Source organism: Crocodylus siamensis, chromosome 3, assembly GCF_052110815.1.
Source record: "Crocodylus siamensis isolate JL-2025a chromosome 3, ASM5211081v1, whole genome shotgun sequence".
NCBI lineage: Eukaryota > Metazoa > Chordata > Crocodylia > Crocodylidae > Crocodylus > Crocodylus siamensis.
The window spans coordinates 34,273,253-34,295,400 of record NC_143397.1 but is presented as its reverse complement, the minus strand read 5'-3'; the positions used below and the strand labels follow the sequence as shown (position 1 = coordinate 34,295,400).

The 22,148-nt window shown below is 43.8% G+C and overlaps 1 protein-coding gene across 1 annotated transcript in view; it reads right to left on the bottom strand.

Moving 5' to 3' along the window:
- Positions 1-15,663, bottom strand: part of ANKRD31 (ankyrin repeat domain 31) — a 151,581-nt gene extending 135,918 nt beyond the window's left edge. Inside the window, 3 exon segments of the mRNA XM_090037630.1 lie at positions 4,944-5,005; positions 9,531-9,607; positions 15,560-15,663. Of these exon segments, the coding sequence (XP_089893756.1) occupies positions 4,944-5,005; positions 9,531-9,607; positions 15,560-15,663 (243 nt within the window).
- Positions 15,664-22,148: the final 6,485 nt, after the last annotated feature.

Genomic DNA, 22,148 nt, shown 5'->3' with positions numbered 1-22,148 from the left:
AGGCTGGTAGTGGATTGTGCTGCCATTTGTTTCAGTGACTGAGGCCTATTCCTACCATGCACACTTAGCTAGCTCTGCTGGCTAATATAAAGGAGTCAGCAGTCATGCTCTACTTCTTCCCCTCTGAGGATCTTCTTCAGCATTTGGAAGCACTAAGGGTGCAGTACTTGAAGGATCACAGTCTGTGACTCTCACACTTTCTCACTTGACCCTTACACATTCCTGGAACATTCAGACACATTCTGACCATGCCTATAATCGGCAACATTACCACATTAAAATCATCTTCAATTTAAAAGTACATCAGTATGCATGGGAAACCAAGAACAGTTACTATTCTAGACAAATGGTCTAACCCACTCTGAACAAAAACATAACTTGTACTACAAGATCCCTTTGAAACAGCAATTAGGCATAAAAGTCACATATCTTTAATTCTAAATAAATCTAAATGCACGCCTCATCTTCACTTTCTCAAATTGATTCTGTCAAATTTAGAGGGATTACATTTCCTTGTTTTCTACTTCATAAAACATACCTCCAGAGTCATTTTGCCATCTCTTTTCTGAAGTACTTAGTTGAAGACCAGTCTGAGAAACAGTTGTAGTAAACACTGGGCAATCCCTCTCACCCCTAAACATAGATATAATAATATTTTCCATTAAAAGAGCCATGTAAAAAAGTGATTCTTCCACAGTGTGTATAACATTGAACCACTGCATTACTAGGTCAGTAAAGTATTAGGGAATAGGATATACAATGGCAACACCATCTGGAATACTGAAGATAATATCAGGGTATGCACCAGAAGTGAGCTGTGGGAAGGAAGACTGAAAAAAATACAGTTTAGAGGAAGTTCCAAGAATCCAGTGAAAGTAACACAAGAGAGAGAAAGCATAATAATAAGAGTGGACGTGAACTGAACACATTGGCAAATGAAATGTGTAAGAGGCACAGCATGGAGGAATAGAATATGGAGTTAGGAATGAGGATGAAGAGAGAGAGGCATGGATCTGTTCATTAAGAATACTGCACTTCAGAGGAGAGAACAGTACCTTATCACAACAGGACTGGCCAAAGTAAAAGTCAAATTGATAACAGTATATTTAATCAGGCAAAGAGAGTGGGAAAAAGCTTATAAGCAGTGAGGTCACATCAGTGAAGCAATAACAACTAAACATGGACTTCTAATTATGAATATAGTGGTAGATAAAGAAAAGAGAGACTGCAAAGAAGAAGAGGGACAAAAGAATGAAAGCTTGAAATTGAAAGAAGAGGACATTGAAAATTATAGAGAAAAGGTAAGAGAACAAACTATACCAATTAATGGGCCCAAGAATGGATGAATGTCATGGAAAAAGGGGTAACAGGAAAAGTGTGTGGAAAGAAAAGGAAAGAGAAACTGAAGTTGAGACACCGTGGTGGAATTCAGAAATCAAAATGCGATTAATACCAGTCAACGGGCAGAATGGCACAGGGAACGACAGAAGTGCTCAAGGCTAGGTTATACTGAGATTCAGTGATAAGCCCACTCCCATGTATCTCAACAATACACCTACTGAGTGAAGAGGCATGCAAAACCTTATGGAGCTACTATTTGCAGATGATCTAATTGGAATAGCAGGGACAATAGTGGAGTTGCAGAAAAAAGATATACAAAACTGCCAGAAACATTTTAGAGAAAGATGAACTAAAAATAAATACCAGGAAAACAGAAGTAATGGTGAGTTGCAGAAAGGGATGGCAAGACAATAAAGAACAGGATAGGGAAGTACAGGAAATGAAAGAGACAAGGTACGATCATTCAAGTACTGGGATCTACCTTAAATGATGAAGACAGCTGTGCAGCATAAGTACGAGGGGGATGAAAGAAATGGAAAGCAATTTTAGGGACTTTATGTAATAAAAGAATGCCAAAGAAGCTGAAAAGAAAGATAAAGGGCCATGAAACTATGGGCAGTGGAAATTTAAGGGATGAGAAACAAGAGCATTAAGATAAGGATGCTAAAGAAGATACTGGGTATTTCCCTGTGATGGATACAAACATGACAACAGAAAGAAATAATTAGGTGCGAGAAAACCCATATATAGTTCAGTGGGACTAACAGCGAGCAAGAGAGAGTAAATTATGCTCTACCACACACTTCTTAGTGTTTTGTGTTGTCTAATTTTAAGTGTCCTAAGTGATGTGTTTCCACAAGCTATTCCAATGACAAAAAGCTACCTCTGGCATTAAGTATACTTGTTAAATGGCAAGCAGTAAAATTCCTTTTCACTTTAAGACCAGGAGTAATTACTGCACTCAAATGAGGCTACAAGAGGAAATTAATCTGCCTGACTGAAATTCATCCAGAGCATATCATACTCACTGTAAAAGAGACTGAGATTGTTCAGAGTTCCTTATCTCTTGAGACACCTGAGAAGAAAATGTATTTGGACAATTAATCATTTCATTTTTCAACATTACTATAGACCTAGCTGCTATGGCTGTGTGAAGCTTCGGTTGCCAATTCAATTCGGAGGAGATTCGGCCCAATTCGGGTGCCGGAACTCTGAATACAAATGAAATTGGGAGACCCAATAAAAGCTCCAAATTGATTCAGAAAAGATTCAGAGATTCAGATCAGCTGGGGAGAGGCAGGCACAGTTGGGTGGCTGCAGGTTCTCCCGTGGTTCCTCTGGCTGTGCCTGCCTCCTCCCAGGTTGAGGGGAATGTCCTGGCACTTTAAAAAAAGCCATGCACTAACCAGCTGCAGCAGTCACCCAGAGCCGGGCAGCGCTCATCCCCAGTGGCCCCAGCTCCCAGGCAGCATGCGGCATGGGGCACCATGGGACAGGTGCAGTGTGGGTGCCAGGTATGGGGGGAGATCCCCGCTGCCCCCCCACTGCATGGGAGGTCTCTGCCACAAGCATTCAGAGGCCCTGATCGCTGCTGATGTAGCCAGTGAGTGTAGGGCTTTCGTTATTTTTTTTTTTTAAAAGGCTGGGGCTGGGCAGGGCAGGGCAGCCATGGGGGCTTCCCCCACAGCTCTCCCCACCCAGGGAGAGGCAAGCACAGCTGGAGAAAATGCAGCTGCCCAGCTGTGCCTGCCTCTCCCTGGCCAATCTGAATCAACAAATCTCTCTGAATCAGCGCCAAATCTTTCAAAGCCAATTCAGCCAAATCAAATGGGGACAGTGATTCAAATCACCGAATTGAATAACTGTCCTCCAAATCGGCTGAATCCAAATCCAAATCAAATACTTCCCTGTTTGGACAGGCCTACTAGCTGCTTCCTGCTGTCGTTGGGTTTAGAAGATATGAGAGAGGAGTTATGTGGGGCCAGGAAGACAAGAGCAAGACAGGTGGTGTGCGGTTTGATAAGATGACTGCTAGTTTAGAAGGGAGCAAGTCCTGGTTTTTCATCTGGATCCTTCTTCCCAAAGGAGCAGAAACGTCCCAATTCACTGTTCTCAAGCCACTGTATCCAATAACTTGTAAATAAAAGACAGAGTATCTCAGCTTCAAAAGGAGACCTAGAGAGGGGACTGGATTATACTTTGCCTGTGGCATTCTGGTTAGAGCTCTGTGCTTTAAAAAAAATAATTAAAGATGCAGATCCAAACCCCCTTTCTAGAACCCAGGCTTCCCACTTCAGAGGTGCTCTTACTACTCAGGTGTCTGGGCTAAAGCAGGTAAGGCCCCCTCCCTCCCCTGCTCTGTCTAACAGAGGGGATTTTGCCCCACTACAATTTTGTGACTTTGATGTACACTAGACAGGCACACATAGCCCCATATCTGCCAACAAGCATGTAGCCTACTGCACATGTTCAGTATACATGCATTCAGTTCTATGTCCACTTTGCTTGGGTAACAGAAGTGCAAACTATGATTAAATGCTACCTTTGCAGGTGGGTAAGTGCAATTTAGATACACAAAGGAAAATGGAATCCCACAAAGAATATCCCCACACAGAAGAATGTGAGGGTGAGTTCACACTGCTATAACCGTAGGTAAGTATATCTGTGTAACTAACTGATAACACTTTCCCAGGCACAAAACCCTCAGGAATTTTATGTAAAATGCAGAAACCTCTGTTTTTTGTCATCCTGTCAAGGTGCCCGCTACAGGTGGAAAAAATTGTTGAAAATTTTGTGTGTTATTCATTAATTATTCAGCAAATACATTAAAGTTTATGAGGCTGTTTACCACAAGCAAAGCTGGAATTGTCACTAACAATCTAATCAAAACAGGTGTTCCATCACTGCACAAACAAGTATTTTATTCTAAATCAGTGGTTTTGAACCTGTGGTCCACAGACCATTGGAGGTCCACAGACTATGTCTAAGGGGTACATGAGAGATGACTACAATCAATCAAAAGTATGTGAATACCCACACTTACTATTCAAAGGGGTCTACATCTCCATTTGAAATTTTCAAAGAGGTCCGCAAATGACAAAAGGTTGAAAAACACTGTTCTAAACTACATATTATTCCCTTGTATTAAAAACTGCTTTTTAAAAGAGATTAAATCCAGTCTTAATAGATATAAACAAAACATTCTGGCATTCAACTTGAATACAGATATTCTCCATCTGCAGAAGTTAGCAGCATGTTACAAATAATGGTTTTTTTCCATTACTGCAGCATCTCTGTAAAAGCTCTTCTTCTGAAATCTGAAAATGCCACCAACAAGAAACTCCAGTAGAGAAGTTTCTGGGAAGTGTGCTGCAGATTTTGTGCTTCTCTTTCTATAAAAGCTGTTTTAGTTTCATGTTACCTGGATCCGTTTCATACATAGAAGGGAAGATTCTGTTTATGATTCTGTATATTCTGTGTATGATTCTGTGTGTATACACACAACCAGCCCCAATGCTTTCAATCATTATTCTGTGATGTGTGTATAACTAGGAAGCTGTCATTTCTAGACATACCAGATTTATGTTGCTCTTTGACTTTACCTTTTGTAAATAATTACTGAATTTAGAAACACACTGGATCTCTGGAGAGAGACGTTCCAGACCTAAACACAAAAATAGGTCATTAACAACAGTTTTACTGTCTCATTGTTACATAGACTCAAGAATTCTTAGAAATTCCAGCTGTCTAAAAAATAATTTGATAAATCACAACTTCACAGTGGTCACAGATTAAACAGATTTCACAGACATTAGGGCTGGAAGGGACCTTGGAAGATCATCGAGTCCAGTGCAAATGAGGAAAAATGGTTATTTGAGTTGCACAGTATATTGGTAACATATCAGATATACAAATATATCTCACAATACTTTTTACCATTTAATTCTAAATATAAGTACTTATATGGTAATAATTGAGTAAAAAAGGGAAAATAAAAGAATGGATAAATGGCCATACCGAGTAAAACTTAGTCTGGCAAGGGAAAGCAGGGGAGAGGGTAGGAGAGGTCCTTTGAACTGTTACCTACACAGTCAAATGGGTCACTAGTTGGCTGGAGGGCTGTACCCAGAGAGTGGCACTGGATGGGTCATTTTCAGCCTGGAGGGATGTGGGCAGTGGGGTTTCACAGGGTCAGTCCTTGGGCCTGCACTGCTCAACATCTTCATCAGCGACTTGGACGGGGGGTAAAAAGCACCCTGTTCAAATTCGCAGATGACACTAAGATGTTTCATAGATTCATAGATTCATAGATGCTAGGGTCGGAAGGGACCTCAATAGATCATCGAGTCCGACCCCCTGCATAAGCAGGAAAGAGTGCTGGGCCTACATTACCCCAGCTAGATACACATCCAACCTTCTCTTGAATACCCCCAGGGTAGGGGAGAGCACCACCTCCCTTGGGAGCCCGTTCCAGACCTTGGCCACTCGAACTGTGAAGAAGTTCCTCCTAATATCCAATCTAAATCTGCTCTCTTCTAGCTTATGGCCATTATTTCTTGTAACCCCCGGGGGCGCCTTGGTGAATAAATACTCACCAATTCCCTTCTGTGCCCCCCTGACGAACTTATAGGCAGCCACCAGGTCGCCTCTCAACCTTCTCTTGCGGAGGCTGAAAAGGTCCAGTTTCTCTAATCTCTCCTCGTAGGGCTTGGCCTGCAGGCCCTTAACCATACGAGTGGCCCTTCTCTGGACCCTCTCCAGGTTATCCGCATCCTTCTTGAAGTGCGGCGCCCAGAATTGCACGCAGTACTCCAGCTGCGGTCTGACCAGCGCCCGATAGAGGGGAAGTATCACCTCCTTGGACCTATTTGTCATGCATCTGCTGATGCACGATAAAGTGCCATTGGCTTTTCTGATGGTTTTGTCACACTGCCGACTCATGTTCATCTTGGAGTCCACTAGGACTCCAAGATCCCTTTCCACTTCCGTGCCACCCAGCAGGTCATTTCCTAGGCTGTAGGTGTGCTGGACATTTTTCCTCCCTAGATGCAGCACTTTGCATTTCTCCTTGTTGAACTGCATTCTGTTGTTTTCTGCCCACTTGTCTAACCTGTCCAGGTCTGCTTGCAGCTGTTCCCTGCCCTCCGACGTGTCCACTTCGCCCCATAGCTTAGTGTCATCTGCAAACTTGGACAGAGTACATTTCACCCCCTCGTCCAAGTCGCTGATGAAGACATTAAAGAGTATCTGTCCAAGCACCGAGCCCTGCGGGACCCCACTGCCCACGCTCTTCCAGGTCGAAACCGACCCATCCACCACAACTCTCTGGGTGCGACCCTCCAGCCAATTCTCCACCCACCGGACCATGCAGTCATCCAAGTCACAGCCCCTTAACTTGTTCACCAGTATGGGGTGGGATACCGTATCAAAGGCCTTCCTGAAGTCCAAGTATACGACATCCACCCCTCCTCCTGCGTCGAGGCGTTTTGTGACCTGGTCATAAAAAGAGACTAGATTGGTCAGGCACGATCTACCTGCCACGAACCCGTGCTGGTTTCCCCTCAGCATAATTTGTCCTGCCGGGCTCTCACAAATGTGAGCCTTGATGATTTTCTCAAAGATTTTCTCAAAGATTTGTGAATGTGGGGGGATGTGGGCAATCTAGAAGGGAGGAATAGGCTGCAATCAGACCTAGACAGGTTACAGGGGTGGGCGGATGAGAACAGGATAGGTTTCAACACTGACAAGTACAACGTGATGCACTTGGGGAGGAAGAACCAGCAGCATATCTACAGGCTGAGGAACTCCCATCTCGTCAGTGCAGAGGCAGAAAAGGATCTTGGAGTCATCATTGACTCCAAGATGAACATGGACCGGCAGCGTGGGGATGCGGTCAGGAAGGCCAACTGTACCCTGTCATGCATCCACAGATGCATTTCAAGCAGGTCCAAGGAGGTGATCCTCCCCCTCTATGCGACACTGGTCAGGCCGCAGCTGGAGTACTGTGTCCAGTTCTGGGTGCCGCACTTCAAGAGGGATGTGGACATGGAGAGGGTCCAGAGGAGGGCCACTTGCATGATCAGGGGGCAGCAGGGTAGGCCTTATGAGGAGAGGCTCAGGGACCTGAACCTGTTTAGCCTCCACAAGAGAAGGCTGAGGGGGGGATCTAGTGGCCTGTTACAAACTAGTCAGAGGGGACCAGCAGGCATTGGGGGAGTCCCTGTTCCCCCGAGCACTACCAGGAGTGACTAGAAATAATGGTCACAAGCTGGCATAGGGTAGATTCAGACTAGAGATCAGGAGGCAGTACTTCACTGTCAGGGCGGCTAGGATCTGGAACTAACTTCCAAGTGAAGTGGTGCTGGCTCCTACCCTAGGGGTCTTTAAGACAAGGCTAGATGAACACCTTGCTGGGGTCATTTGACCCTAGTATTTTTTCCTGCCAAGGCAGGGGGTCAGACTTGATGATCTGCTCAGGTCCCTTCTGACCCTGCAAACTATGAAACTATGAAGCTCTGCAAGATTGAGAGCCTCTCTGATCCCATCAGCCCCTCTCCCCCCCACCCCCAATCCCCGTAATACCCACTATGGACTCTACTAGCTCCCCCAATCCTGCCAAACCTCCCAAACCCCACTAACCCTCCAGCAGACCCCACTTACCCCCAAACTCCCCAACAACTCCCTGCAGACACCACTTTCCCCACTGATCCCCCAAAACCCCCCTGCTAACGCCCCCTTCTGACTTACCTTGATTGGGTAATGATTTTTATCTCAGTCTAACCTCCCTAAACATCTGTACATACCCTATATTTCATTATGCCATATACTTTAAGGGTGCTTGTCGCAGAGCTCTCAGGTGCCCTGTGACTGAGAGCAGAAATGGCTTGGGAGAGGCCCCTAGTGGCGGAAAGGGGGGAAGCGCAATTACCAGTCACCAGGACTGCGCAGGTGCTGGTTGCCCTAGCAACCAGGGAAACCTACAGCCAGGAAGGGGCGGAGCTTAGCCCTTCTTAAGCCCAGGCAGAAGGCCAGGAGGGCAGTTCCCCTCCGGCAGCTGACGGGGGAGGAACTCAGCCAGAACAAAGGGGAGAACTCTGACGGTCGGAACATCCCCTGGTTCCTGCTGGGGTTTGATGCGCGCTCTCTCTCTCTCTCTCTCTGGTAAGGAGAGATTCGTTTTGACCAGAACGGTCTAGCTTTGATGTTGTAGCCCGGGGGCTTTGCGTTTTGTGTTTTCTGTTTTACTGGAGGACCGGGTGAGGCTATAAGGGGTTGGAGGAGGCCTCATAGGAGCTCCACAATAGCGTGGGGTCTCCTGGCACCAGAGAGGGCGCAGCTTTGTTTGGGGGTGCGTTGGCCCAGCCCCGGAGCTAAAAGGGGGCAGCGAGGAGCCCCGGAGCTAAAAGGGGGCAGCGAGGAGCCCCGGAGCTAAAGGGGGCAGCGAGAAGCCTGAGAGTGAGGAGGGGCAGTGAGAAGCCCTGAGTTAGGGGGCAATGAGGGGCCCCAGGAGTGAGGAGGGGCAGCGAGGAACCCCAAGAGTGAGGAGGGGTGGCGAGGAGCCCCGAGAGCAAACGAAGGGCCAGGACATAATAACATGGCCCAAGTTAGATCATACCAGCACCATCTGCGAGGCTTGGGCTGTGGTGTAGGGGAGGAAAAGGAGCCGCAGACAGCGCCCCCTGTCATTGGGGCGCATAAAAATGGGCACCCTCCCGCTGATTCCAATCATCTGTTAATCACAAGTAAAATCAAGGCATGGCAGGAGAGTAAGCAGGCGGTTGGCCCATTGCAGGAGGGCAGAGCCACACATCCAGAAGGGCTCCGAAAGTAGGACTCCTGCTACAGTGGTATTTTAGAAAACATACTATATCCTTAAACCTCTTAAACCAAGTAGTCTCAAAAGGTACAGATGGAACAAAGGAAAATTAGAACTATCAAATTCATTTTTCAAGTGTATTTATTAAAAAGGCTCTAGAAAATTTAGTATGTTTCCGCCAAAACATCTGTCTTTTAGATTTTAAAGTACAGTTTGTAAGTAGAAAAGCAAAATTATTAAGTTTAAAATGCAAAACTAACAATTAAAATTAAATGATATACTTAAAAAAAGTATGTAAAATTATACTTCTCAAGAAAAAGAGCATATGATATACCAAAAAACAACCAAACAAAAAACATCCACAGTTTCTTACCTCTGTTTATTTCTTCTGTTTCAGCAGTAAAGATGACCTCAGTTATTCTGGTTATGTCTTTATTAACAGGGGATAACCTTTAAAAAAATTAAAAAGCATACTATCATTTTTTATCTCAACTTGTAACTAAACCTGCAAAAACAAACAAGAATATATTAACTAAAACTAGGCTACAGCCAATGTTGCAGTTGATAGAAGGTTGCTGGAAAATCCCTATTAATTGTAAAGAAGATAATCATTTTATTTAGTCTGTAACAGAAAATAGCTCTCCTTATGATGCTGAATGGAAAAGTAGTGTTGAAACCTGCAACTCCCTGGCTTTGCAAGCAGGGGATATTAGTAAGTTACTGCTGCCTGAAAGACAACTGTAAAAGTAACTGCAAGGGAAACTAAGAACTTCAATGAGGAGGTTTCACATGAGGAGAACACTGTATAGAAAGCAGTCAGCAGCCCTAGCTTTCCTTTGTGGGGTGAATACAGGGCATCGCCTGCCTGCTAAACCAGGGACCAGCTTCACTTTCCCTGCCTCTGCTTAGGGGTGGCAACAGCTACCTGTCAGAGGAGTGGAGCTGAGTAGGTCTCGTTGAAGGACAGGATCAACTTTAAGTATATGATTTATTACACAGACCATCTAACTTTGTGGAAATCATCCATTTTCTCCTCACATTTATTGCAGATTACTATTTGAATTTTTTTTAAGATGTGATTGAAATTGCTGAAATACTTTAAAATATCACAAACTATGCGAGGGCTTTGAAGCTGGATACGGGAATCCAGCAGAGACCCAAAGGAATCATCTCATCTTCATCTGGGTGAGCTGGACCCCAACTATATAAACTGATGAAACCTACAGGTGGCAACCAAAGGGCGCTGGCTTGAATTATTTTTAGTTTGACTTGGGTTTAATAGATTACTAACTTACGTAACTTTTGGTTGTGGTACTTATTTCATTATTCAGTAACTGGTCCTTTCAGCATTATCTGTTCATCAGTTGGTCTGTAAAGATCATGCTCTAGGAATGGAAGTCCTAGGTTTGGGTAATAGGTTTATAACCAAGAGGTTTGTAACTGAGAGACTGCGGGGGAGTCTGGCCATTGTAAATATATATAATCATTAGTCTGTCTATAATCGAAGCGCCTCTTGTCTCTGTAGCACCTCGTCTCTATACTCTTGCTGTCAGTAAACAGAGATCCATCTATGCAACTGAAAGTTGCAAAATGTATTAAGAAAGGCCTAAAAATTACCTTTTCCTTTCAACCTATTAACATCCCCCAATAACAGTCCAGTGATAGAAATTTAAATGAGACATCAGAAGAAAAGGATAAAGAAGAAAACTTATTTTTACCACATAGCTAGCTGTAGGTAAAGGAAAAGGGAATTTTTTTATATAAATCTTACAGCTACCCCTTGAGTGAGAGTATTCATTCCCTGACTCTGTCCTCCCAGGAGACAAGACCTGGATACATGAAACAGCCCTACAACAGGAAACTGAAGGCAACAAGGATGTCTCAGATTGTCAAATCCTCCCAATTATCTCTTATGTCTATAACTGTTGTTATGATAAAAACAAGTGAAGAAATGGTTCGTTTAAAAGTGGAATTAACAGCAATGAAGAAATTAGTCTGTGATTCTAAATCACACCTAGAAGCACAGGATATTTTACTAAAAGCAATTGATGGAAAATTGATAAACAACAAAACTTTAAAACGTGTGTCTAATAAAAATATAACTTTGAATAGTGAGGGTTTTATTACAACTGATAAACTGGCAGAGTCAGTCTCTGATCAACAACACCTCTTCCTCTATTTATTTCTTTTTTTTTTTATTAAGCATAGCTCTATTAGAGACAAAAACCAAAAGATCCAGAGGGCAAAATATTTTATTATTCAACTTTTATACACACAAGAGAAAGAGCTCTTTTAGCCTGGAACAGACAATCATATGATTTTTAGCCAAAAGAGTTAACATTTCTCTTCAGCTACATAACATTATTTATGTATCCAGGTGGCAGTCCTCAAGAGGATCTTCCCAAGAGTACATGGTTAGGAGTTTAAATATTAAATACCTGGTGTTAATTGCTGCAGCTAATTGTTTTCCCAATGGGGTGGAAATTAAAAAAAAAAAAAAAAAAAGATGCTCTACCTCTTCAAAAAGGAAGTGCAAAACTCTAGAACTCTTGGTTCAGAGATGATATCTTTTATTAGACCAACTAAGAAATCACAAAAAAATGCACTTTCTTAGTTGGCCTAATTAGAAGGTATTATCTCTGAACCAAGAGTTCTAGAGTTTTGCATTTCTTTTTTGTCTCAGACCAACACAGCTACCAAATACATCCCCCTACCTCTTCAAAGTAAGGCATATCCTACCAATGACTGTCTTCCTCCTGCATCTATGGACTCAAGACATTAGCTAGATCCTAAACAGAAGCAAATTTCTTCATTTTTAAGCGAGTTTGGTATTTTGGTTTGAAATATAGCTTGATTGACAAATAATTTATCAGACCTATTGTGGAGAAGTTTTATTAATGATTTGGACATTGTGATTTTACAAAAGATGTAGTATGGGAAAACGGTATCCCTTCCTGGACTTCTTATTTTTGTTTTTTTTCCTTGCCGCCATTTTTATAAAACAAAGGGCAGTTTCAGTGGGACTTAGTTACTTTCCTCTTAAGGTGTCTGATTGAGGGACTAGAAATTGAATTAGAGTATAACTGCCTATAAGCTGTCATCATTAAATTCTGTGGTACAGCTCCCTTAATTCTGGTTAATATTTACTTCCTACCAGGTATATGAAGGATTGATGAAGTCTTAAAATGAGAATTGCGACATAAAGGTGTTGAGAGAATCAGAAATAAATTTCCAGAGTTAGGAATAATACTAGCAGGTGATTTTAAATCTAGAATTGATGGCACCGATATCTAGGATAAAGAAGAAATAATAAATGAAATATGGAGAATCCTACCAGCAATCTTAAGCGATTTAGAATGCTTAACAGACAGACTAGAAAGGGTATAAATGAGGCATTCACCTTCCTTACAACTAAAGGAACAAGTGTGATAGCCTATAGACTAGTAGAATCACATATGTGGTGAAGTATAAATTATTCAAAATTCTCCCATGTGTGGAGAGGAGAGTGACCACTTCTCCCTCTCTCTTAGAGTTCCTTTAGAGTTTTATGAGGATTCTTCCCCATCTGCTATACAAGTAGCCCCTAGATTAGAAGGTCTTGACAAGAAAAGAGCTAAATGAAATGATGAGTTAAGAGAAAAATGTGTTGCTCTGTCAAAGATACTCTCTCAGGCCATTCATCTCAAATTCTTAAAGAAAATGAAAACAAAAAGGAATTACTCAACATGAAGCAGTTATCAAACATCTGGAAAATGCTCTCACAAAAGAGAGCATCTTTGTAGGAAACAGGTGCTGGTAGCATAAACCATGGTTTGATGAGGACTGCTTTAAAGCTAAAGACTTTAATAGAAACACTGGAGAAATACAAGTCAGAAACAATACAATTATTATTGAACAGGTCAATAGGAGGATCCAGTAAGAATTTCATTTTAGAAGCCTCTCCTCTTCCAAAAAAGCCATTATTTGGATGATTAAATAACATTTTGTTTCCAAGACCATTTGTTTGAAGTGGAGTAATTCTCACAGCCACTGACCCAGTATTACCCTTATATTTAAGACATGGTATAAATCAGGGATAGGCAATCCCTGGCGCACATGCCAGAGCATGGAACGCTAAGGTACTTTGCTTGACACGCATACCTGAGGGCAGACAGCAGGGGAGCACCTAGGAGCCTAATCTTTGTTGTGGTAGTATAGTCCTGACCTCTTCCCGGCCAACCACTTAGAGGCACATGTGCACCAACCTCCTGCAACAAGCCAGGCTGAGGCCCTGCAGACCCTGGTGCAGCTGCTTGCAGCCTCCCCACCACCTGCTGCAAGCATCCCAGACTCCATGGTGGGTATCAGGGGCTTGACCAGAACCTGGGCTTGTTATGGCAGGCAGCTGGGAGGCTGCAAGTGGCTGCACAGGGGTCTGCCGGGCCCTGGCCTGGCTTGTTGCAGGAGGTTGATGCTAGTTGCTAGTGGCAGGTGCATGTGTACCTCACGGTGGACAGCGGGGAAGGAGCTGAACTGCTACAAAAAGAATCAGGCCCCTTGTAGCTCCCCCGCCAACCACCCCTGGCATGCCAAAATCTTACATGTTGAGATTGTGGGTGACCAAAAACATTGCCAACTCCTGATATAAATGAAGGTGCCAGCATGCAGACAGATATGCAGACAGTGAGATCTTCTCAAATGTCTCCTTTTTTAAATTAATAAAACACTCTTTTTTAGCCTTGAAATATACCTATCCAAAGTACAGAACTACAATGAGAGGTCATTACCAGACTAGAATTCACTCAAGAGAGATGTGTAGTCATTACAGGCAGGTGGTATCAGATCCCATATACAAGCAAGATATACTCCTACAGAAAGAATAAGATAGATAGACTATTTAAATTACTATTTGTCATCTTCCTCATTTTTTTGAAGAAATAAAAGAAAGATGGATCTCTTCATTGGTGGAAAATTTTATATACTGAGCTAATGAGGAAAAAAACAATTTGGCTCCTCTTTAATAAATTACAGCATTACTTGCACTCAGACTAAGGGCCAAAATCAAGTAAAATTACCCTGCTTTTATTCATTTACTCAACTACTGTACATTGCATCTATTTTTTGTATCATCATATAGTATGCTCTTTAATTTGGTTTCAGTTTGTTCAAACTGTAATCTTATTGTATGTTTTTATCAATAACTATAATTTATATGTGATTATTATAGTACCGATAGATATAATTTTATTGTCAATTTTACAGATGTGTTTTAGCAAAAGCTGTAAAAACAAACAAACCCCCAAACCATAAATAACTACTAATATTACTACAATTAAAACTAATCTTCCCACTTGCTTCTTTACCGGAACACTTCTTCCCATCACAATAGTAAAATGAAAATGTTTCTAATATAAACATCATGTTTCAGATTCCTAGCTGTAAAGTTTTGCATCAGGCTGCAGAGTGGCATAAAAGATCTAGAATTAGGGTACATTTTCATTTGTATTAATTTCCAAATATCTCCCTTCAACATTTCCTAGCAGGCACACAGTAAGTCTTCTTGGTTGCTGGGCCAGTTGTATTTTTTCAAGAACCAAATTATCCATTTGAAAGAAAACTATGTTAGGAGAATCCTGAAATTAAAACGCAAAATAAATACATAAAAATGCTTACATATGCTGTGTTTTTATTCTACCAGTTCATGTATACCTGTTCATTCATTTGCATTTTTTATCTTTTAGACTAGATTCTGGTCCCTTTCCTCCAATGAAGAATCACCCTCTCCAGGGCCTATAAAAACAGTGGGTGTCTGTACCTGAGCATGGAGGCTGCTCCAACGTGCTGTAATTGCAGTGCATTGGAGCACACTTGATTAATCAAGTCTGCTGGAGTGTGGCAATTACTGTGCTCCAGCAGCCTCAGCATCTCATGTATTGAGCATCCCCGCACTTCAAAAATGGCATCGGGGCAGTTGAACTAAAGTTTGAACGACCTTTAGTTCAAGCACCCTCGCCACCATTTTGAAGTGCAGGGATGTTGATACACAAGACACTGTGGTACTTCAATTAAAGCGGCTCTCGGAGCTGCTCTAATTGAAACACCACCCTCACCCCAGAAAAAGTGCCCAGCTGGTCTATTTGCAGAGGAAGCTACTCTTGGGTTTGAGGGTATCAGAACATGGGCTTTGAGACTGTATCTCGATTTTCTTTAAGTGTACCACCAAATGTGTTTAAAAGCATATTTATTAAGAACCTAGACCAACGCTATTTTAACGGCATTTTATTCTCTAGGATTTCTGTTGCAGCTGTAGATTCCAGGGAGGATCCTGGCTGGCCTCCAAATACATTCTCCTAAAGGACTGTGTTTTATAAGAAGTTAGTAGCTCTTTGCATCATTTCATACAGCCTACAAATGTACTATCACCTCTTCACGTGCAGCTCCTCCTCATCGAGGTCACTCTCAGTTACTGAGCCCTCCACTATTGTCTCATCGCTGTCGCTGTCGGACAGTTGTGCTCCTGCCCTCATGGCTTCTCTCTCCTCAGAAACTGCTCCTCTTCTTACTCCTTTTCCTCAGGCAGCTCCTTCCTCCCTCCAGGCACCCCATCACAAGCAGGGAAAGAAGAGGGGTTGCAGTGCCTTCTGGGAAGCACCAGTCCCAGGGGAGCCACCACAGTGAAGCTGACAGGAACGGGAAATACCAACCTCCTCAAATGGTGGGGAGTCATAAGAACTGCCTAAAGTGGCAGGAAACCTTGAGAAAGTGGGAGAATCAGTTGCTTTCCAGGCATCAGACAAACAATGCAGGCCCCAGGCACGCAGGATGAACCCAAGGCTTGCTCTTTCCTTGTAGCCTTTGGGAATCAGACTGTTCATGATGCAGGGTAGTTCCTCTCACAAGATTGGTCTAGGCCTATACAGGGTCTCTGGGATCAAGCGTCCACCCCCTGCAGGGATGAGATTATGTGAAGCCCCCCTCACCAATATCCAGTTACCAACTTTCCTGCTTTGACTCTGTGAAGCCCCCCTCACCAATATCCAGTTACCAACTTTCCTGCTTTGACTCTCCTCCATCATCACGCACTTCCCAAGAATTCACCAAGCACAAGGCGTATTTGCCCCCAGCATTTTGCCCACTTGCTAGTTTGTAACATCACCATATTTCACAGTGAAATGCATCTGCTCTCCTCAGCAATTTACCTCACACCATGTTTATAGCAATATAGTCATGCGACACTTACATAATACATGCCTCCTTAATTAACACGGCTTTCACATTTATATGGTAATTAGAACCACCGAACAAAGGCAAATACAATAATAAGATAAGCAGAAAAAACAGTTTATGAAGGTTTACTGTAAAACAATAGAAACCATGGTACTAGCTTTTAGTATTAGCACCCCATTATATATACTATGTATTTTTTTTAATCAGACAAAAAATGATGGGATACACAAATTCTGCTGACTTCCACTCTCTCGAACTCAAGTCACTGAGAGAGATCCCATTTCTATCCAAATAACTCTGGGCTGACAATGCCACAATCTCCATGTTCCCCACCCACAATCTCACCTCAAAACATTCAAAAGTGGGGGGGAAAGCAGTATTTATACATAGTAAATTTTCATTTTAAAGTTGGGGGAAGACAGTATCCCCACTCAAAGATGTAAGAGAGTCCAGTCCCTGCTTTCTGAAGCCTCAGCTAATATTAGCACAAATAAAGCTCACTTAGTGCAGTGACTGGTATAATAAAATAAACAGTAAGTTTCATACTTCTACCATGACATGTAGTGGTTACTCCTACTCCCACTGATCACAGTGGTACAACACACTTTAACTCTTTATTCACAAAATACATCATTTGTGGCCTTGGGTCAGGCACACCAGAAAACTAAAATAGGAATGATTAGTCAGAAAGAGCAAGAGGAAAGCAAGATTTTAATTCAAAATCCACACAATTATATATGCAAAAAATACATATTTATATACCTCACTTATGTGTACAGTTACTGTACAGAAAATCACCATTTTGTTTCTAAATGGATATTTCCATGTGAAAATGTAGTAACTGCCATGCAAGTTAGATGCACGATCACGCAACTGACAAACAAGAACAGCATTAATTTGTGATGGAAACAAGTACTTTGTATTTAGACAAAACAATATATTGCTCAAAAGGATTATATTTCCTAAGGAACATAGGCCCCAGAAGCCTGAACACTGCCCTATTCTAATGTTAGATTATTAGACAGATTGATGCTTAGACTTTCTGTTAAACTTCCTTACTATAGGAGAAGAATAGACCATAATGAACCAATATAGTATCTCTTACTGGTTTTAATTTACTGTAGTTCCAGCTAAATACTTTTAGATTATATAGCATCATATATAAAAATGAAAATCTCAAAACAACTTTTACTACTGAGCAGTAGGAATCCTTGTAGAATCAACTTAGAATATAAAATCTTCCAAAGCTATTGCATCAACAGTTTACTGTTTCTATCAGCATGTGAAATCATGAAATGTAAAACTCCACCCTACAATTCTTGTGTTACAATCACCCTTCCTCCAACAAAGAATGCTGGATCAATGCCAAGCAGTCATTTAAATACTTCCATTTTGGTGGTAGAAAAAGGGGACATCTCCCCTTGGAGCACCAAAACTCTGGCCACTATTTCTGCACTCTGCCCTGCCACCACCCAGGGCACCATGTGCCACTGCTGATGCTCTGCTTCTCCACTGTCAGGGCGGAACCCAGAGCTGCTTCAGGGAAGTTTTGATGAAGTGGGTGGAGTGGAGGGAAGGGAGGTTGGAGTATCCCCCTACCTCCATTCCACTACCTTCTCCTTAGGCTGTAGCACCCAGGGCTTGTGCCCCACTTGCCCACCCATCAGTATGCTATTGCTGTGCAGCAAAATGTCTAGCCAATACCTAGCTCCTATTAGGATCTACAGAATATTAATTTGAAAATACGTTAACACTATCAAAACAAGAGAAAATAACATTCCCACTTCTCTCACCCATAAATACCAATGGAATATGCATATAGATGACAATTCTTAGCAATCTGACATTGCATACTAGTGAAGATAGGTAGATAAGCACCATAAAGAGTTTGTCTCACAGAACACAGATACAGTAGCAGGGTTACAACTGAACTGGTTTGTCAAAACATTTTCCTTTTCTGAGTTAAAGGGGACTTTGCACCACATTGATGGATGAGATCTCTCTCTAGAGCTAACAAAAAACTGCAAAAAAGTTTCAATTTGTTTTTCCAAGCATTTCCCCTTCATAGTTTCATAGTTGGTAGGGTTGGAAAGGACCTAAGCAGATCATAAAGTCCAACCCCCTGCCATAGCAGGAAAAAGTACTAGGGTCAAATGACCCCAGCAAGGTGTTCATCTAGCCTTGTCTTAAAGACCCCTAGGGTAGGAGCCAGCACCACTTCACTTGGAGGTTGGTTCCAGATCTTAGCCATCCCGACCGTGAAGTAGCGCCTCCTGATATCTAGTCTGAATCTACCCTCTGCCAGCTTGTGGCCGTTATTTCTAGTAATTCCTGGTAGTGCTCGGGGGAACAGGGACTCCCCCGATGCCTGCTGGTCCCCTCTGACTAGTTTGTAACAGGCCACTAGATCCCCTCTCAGCCATCTCTTGTGGAGGCTGTACCAGTTCAGGTCCCTGAGCCTCTCCTTGTAGCGCCTGCCCTGCTGCCCCCTGATCATGCGAGTGGCCCTCCTCTGGACCCTCTCCGTGTTATCCACATCCCTCTTGAAGTGCGGCGCCCAGAACTGGACGCAGTACTCCAGCTGTGGCTGACCAGTGCCGCATAGAGGGGGAGGATCACCTCCTTGGACCTGCTCAATATGCATCTGTGGATGCATGACAAGGTACGGTTGGGCTTCCTGACTGCATCCCCACACTGCCGGCCCATGTTCATCTCCGCATCAATGACGACTCCAAGATGCTTTTCTGCCTCTGTACTAATGAGAAGGGAGTTCCCCAGCCTGTAGGTATGGTGCTGGTTCTTCCTCCCCAGGTGCATCACCTTGCACTTGTCAGTGTTGAAACACATCTTGTTCTCATCCGCCCACCCCTGTAACCTGTCTAGGTCCAATTGCAGCCTATTCCTCCCTTCTAGCATGCCCACATCTCCCCACATCTTAGTGTCGTCAGCAGATTTGAACAGGGTGCTTTTTACCCCCTCGTCCAAGTCACTTATGAAGACGTTGAACAGTGCAGGCCTGAGGACCGAGCCCTGCAGAACTCCACTGCCCACATCCCTCCAGGTTGAAAATGACCCATCCACCACCACTCTCTCTGGGTGCGGCCCTCCAGCCAGTTAGTGACCCATTTGACTGTGTGGGTGTCGACACCACAGTCCCCCAGTTTCTTAATGAGAATGGGGTGAGAGACAGTGTCAAATGTCTTCCTAAAGCCCAGAAAGACTATGTCCACTGCTACCCCTGCATCTAAGGATTTGGTGATCTGGTCGTAGAAGGCCACCAGGTTGGTCTGACAGGACCTGCCGCTAATGAACCCGTGTTGGTTGCCCCTAAGCATAACCTCCCCCACTGGTCCCTCGTGGATACGCACCAGAAAAATTCTCTCAAAAAGCTTACCCGGGATCGAGGTAACACTAACTGGCCTATAGTTTCCTGGGTCCTCCTTCCTCCCTTTTTTGAAAATGGGAAGCATGTTAGCCCTCTTCCAGTCCTCTGCCACCACACCAGAGCACCACGAGTGCTCATAAAGCCATGCCAGGGGTCCCGCAATAACCTTAGCTAATTCCATCAGCGCTCTGGGGTAGAGATCGTCCAGACCAGCTGATGTAAATACGTCCAGTCCCTCCAGAAGTTCCCTGACTAGATCCTCACTGACCCTTGGCCTAGGTGCGCCTCCCTTGGGGCCTGAGGGGGTCCCTGTGTGAGGGCTGATCCAGACCCTGCTCAGGAAAATGGAGGCAAAGGGATTGTTAAATAGGTTAGCTTTGTCGTCTTGTGTGACAACCAGATTTCCCAGTGTGTCTTGCAGGGGCCCCACATTACCTAGTACCTTCTTTTTGCTCCCTATGTATTTAAAAAAGGACTTCTTGTTGTCTTTCTGCCTGTCCTCGTTACAACCTTTCTCATGGGAATGATGCATAAAGCGGTTCGTTTCTCTGGAGGCCCGCAAAAAATCACAGACACACATACATTAAACGGCACAAAGGTGGCATTTGTTTGCAAACAAAGGTCAGAGCAGAGTCAGGTACTCAGATTACTCTGACCCCGTATTGGTATTCGCAAGCGAAATTTATCTTCTCTCCTGGGCATGTGTGCAGAAACAGGAACTCTTACAGCTTACTTCCGTTTCATACAAGCATACATGTAAGTTACATCACTACATACATTGCATGTATAGTATAATTAACTACTTAAGTATGCAGGGCGGAGAAGTAAATATGCATCAGCTAATTAAGCATGCTCAGAAACTACAACAGGTCACCAAAAGTTTACTTTTCCCCCCCCTTTTCAAGGACACAGATAATTGAATTTTGGCTCCTGCAATCTGCATGATAAAGACTTAAGGCAGGTGAGGGGGAGAAACTGCAATTAGCAGAAGAAAGGCTGTAGCAAGGCTGGGAAAGAAAAAGTCCTTGGCAGTATTTCTTTCTTATCAGGTGCAAGATGCAAGCTGCGCATTTCTAACAATATTCTCTGTCTAACAGGAACACCCATGGGCCCATCTTCAGGGGGCAGCAGTCACGTGACTGGCAGGGGCAGGGCTTAGCTACATATAAGCCCAGTCGCTGAGCTGAGGCTGGTAGGTCAGGCTTGCATGTGGTATGGAAAGGGATGGAGGACAGAGCTAGCTGATAGCAAAAAGGAGGTACTCTAGGGCTGGGAGGAATTAAGACAGTTCCCTGTGTGGTTGAGTTATAACTTGTAGTTGAGTTATAACTGCATCCTCTTGAGTTCTGATTTTTCTTCTGTGTATTTAAGTTTAAGACTGGAGGACTGGGAGTGGCTCTAGGGGTAAAGGAATCCACAAGTGAGCTGTCTACTTGGTAACTTCCACTGTGGGGCTGAGGCCTGCAGAACCAGGGCCCACATCAGTGGACCTGGACTGAAGGGTCTCAGCTAGGGCAAAAAAGGTTGAAGGTGAGGCTGAAGGACCCAGTGTACACAAAATTGAAGCAAGAAGGAAAATGTTATCAAAACAGGGCAGGTAAGCAGCCATCAGTGAGGTGTGGACATAGCTAAGAGGATGGCAAGGAGGCCATGGATAACAGCCTGAAAGCACCCTGGAAAGGGCTACTCTGGTTCCAAGAACAGCCTTCCTTCCAAATTCATTGGTTACCAGCAAATCATAGCAGATGAGAGAGGCTGGGGAAGTACAGATGAGAAAGGGTAGGGACAAAAGCCCAGGCTCATCACACTATCCAAGAGCTGATTTCTTCTGACAGCTTAGAAGTAGCAGTGTGACTACCTTCCCAAGTGATGTACTGGAACCTGAACTAGGGCCCTCCAAAGCTAAAAGCAAGCACTCCTATACCACAGATACCAAACACTGATCCAGCCTGTGGAGCTGTATGATCTAGCAGCTAGCCCACGGGTCTCAGACAGATCCTGCATGCTGCTTGTGGCATGTAGAGCTGGTCTGGCACCTGGGCTGGAACTGGCACCACACATTCTGCTTGTGACTTGGGGGGGGGGGGGGACTGTGGGGTGAGTGCTGCATGCTGTGCTCCACTGAACAGATCCTACAGTGCTGGCTCCAGGGATGGTCTGAATTGAGTCATGCCAGAACTGTCACAGAAGGCTGCCCAGAAGAGGACAGTATGCAACTTGTGCTAACTTCATGTGCTGTCCTGCCCTGTACACTGCCTGCAGCACACCCCAGCCCTGGAGCCAGCACTCAGGGGCCAGTCTAGCAGGGTGTTTGCCAGACTGCCCTGTGCACTGGCTCTGGCAAGGCTAATCATCCTATTCTGTACCTTGAGATAAATGGCCATCATTGTAGTAATGTGC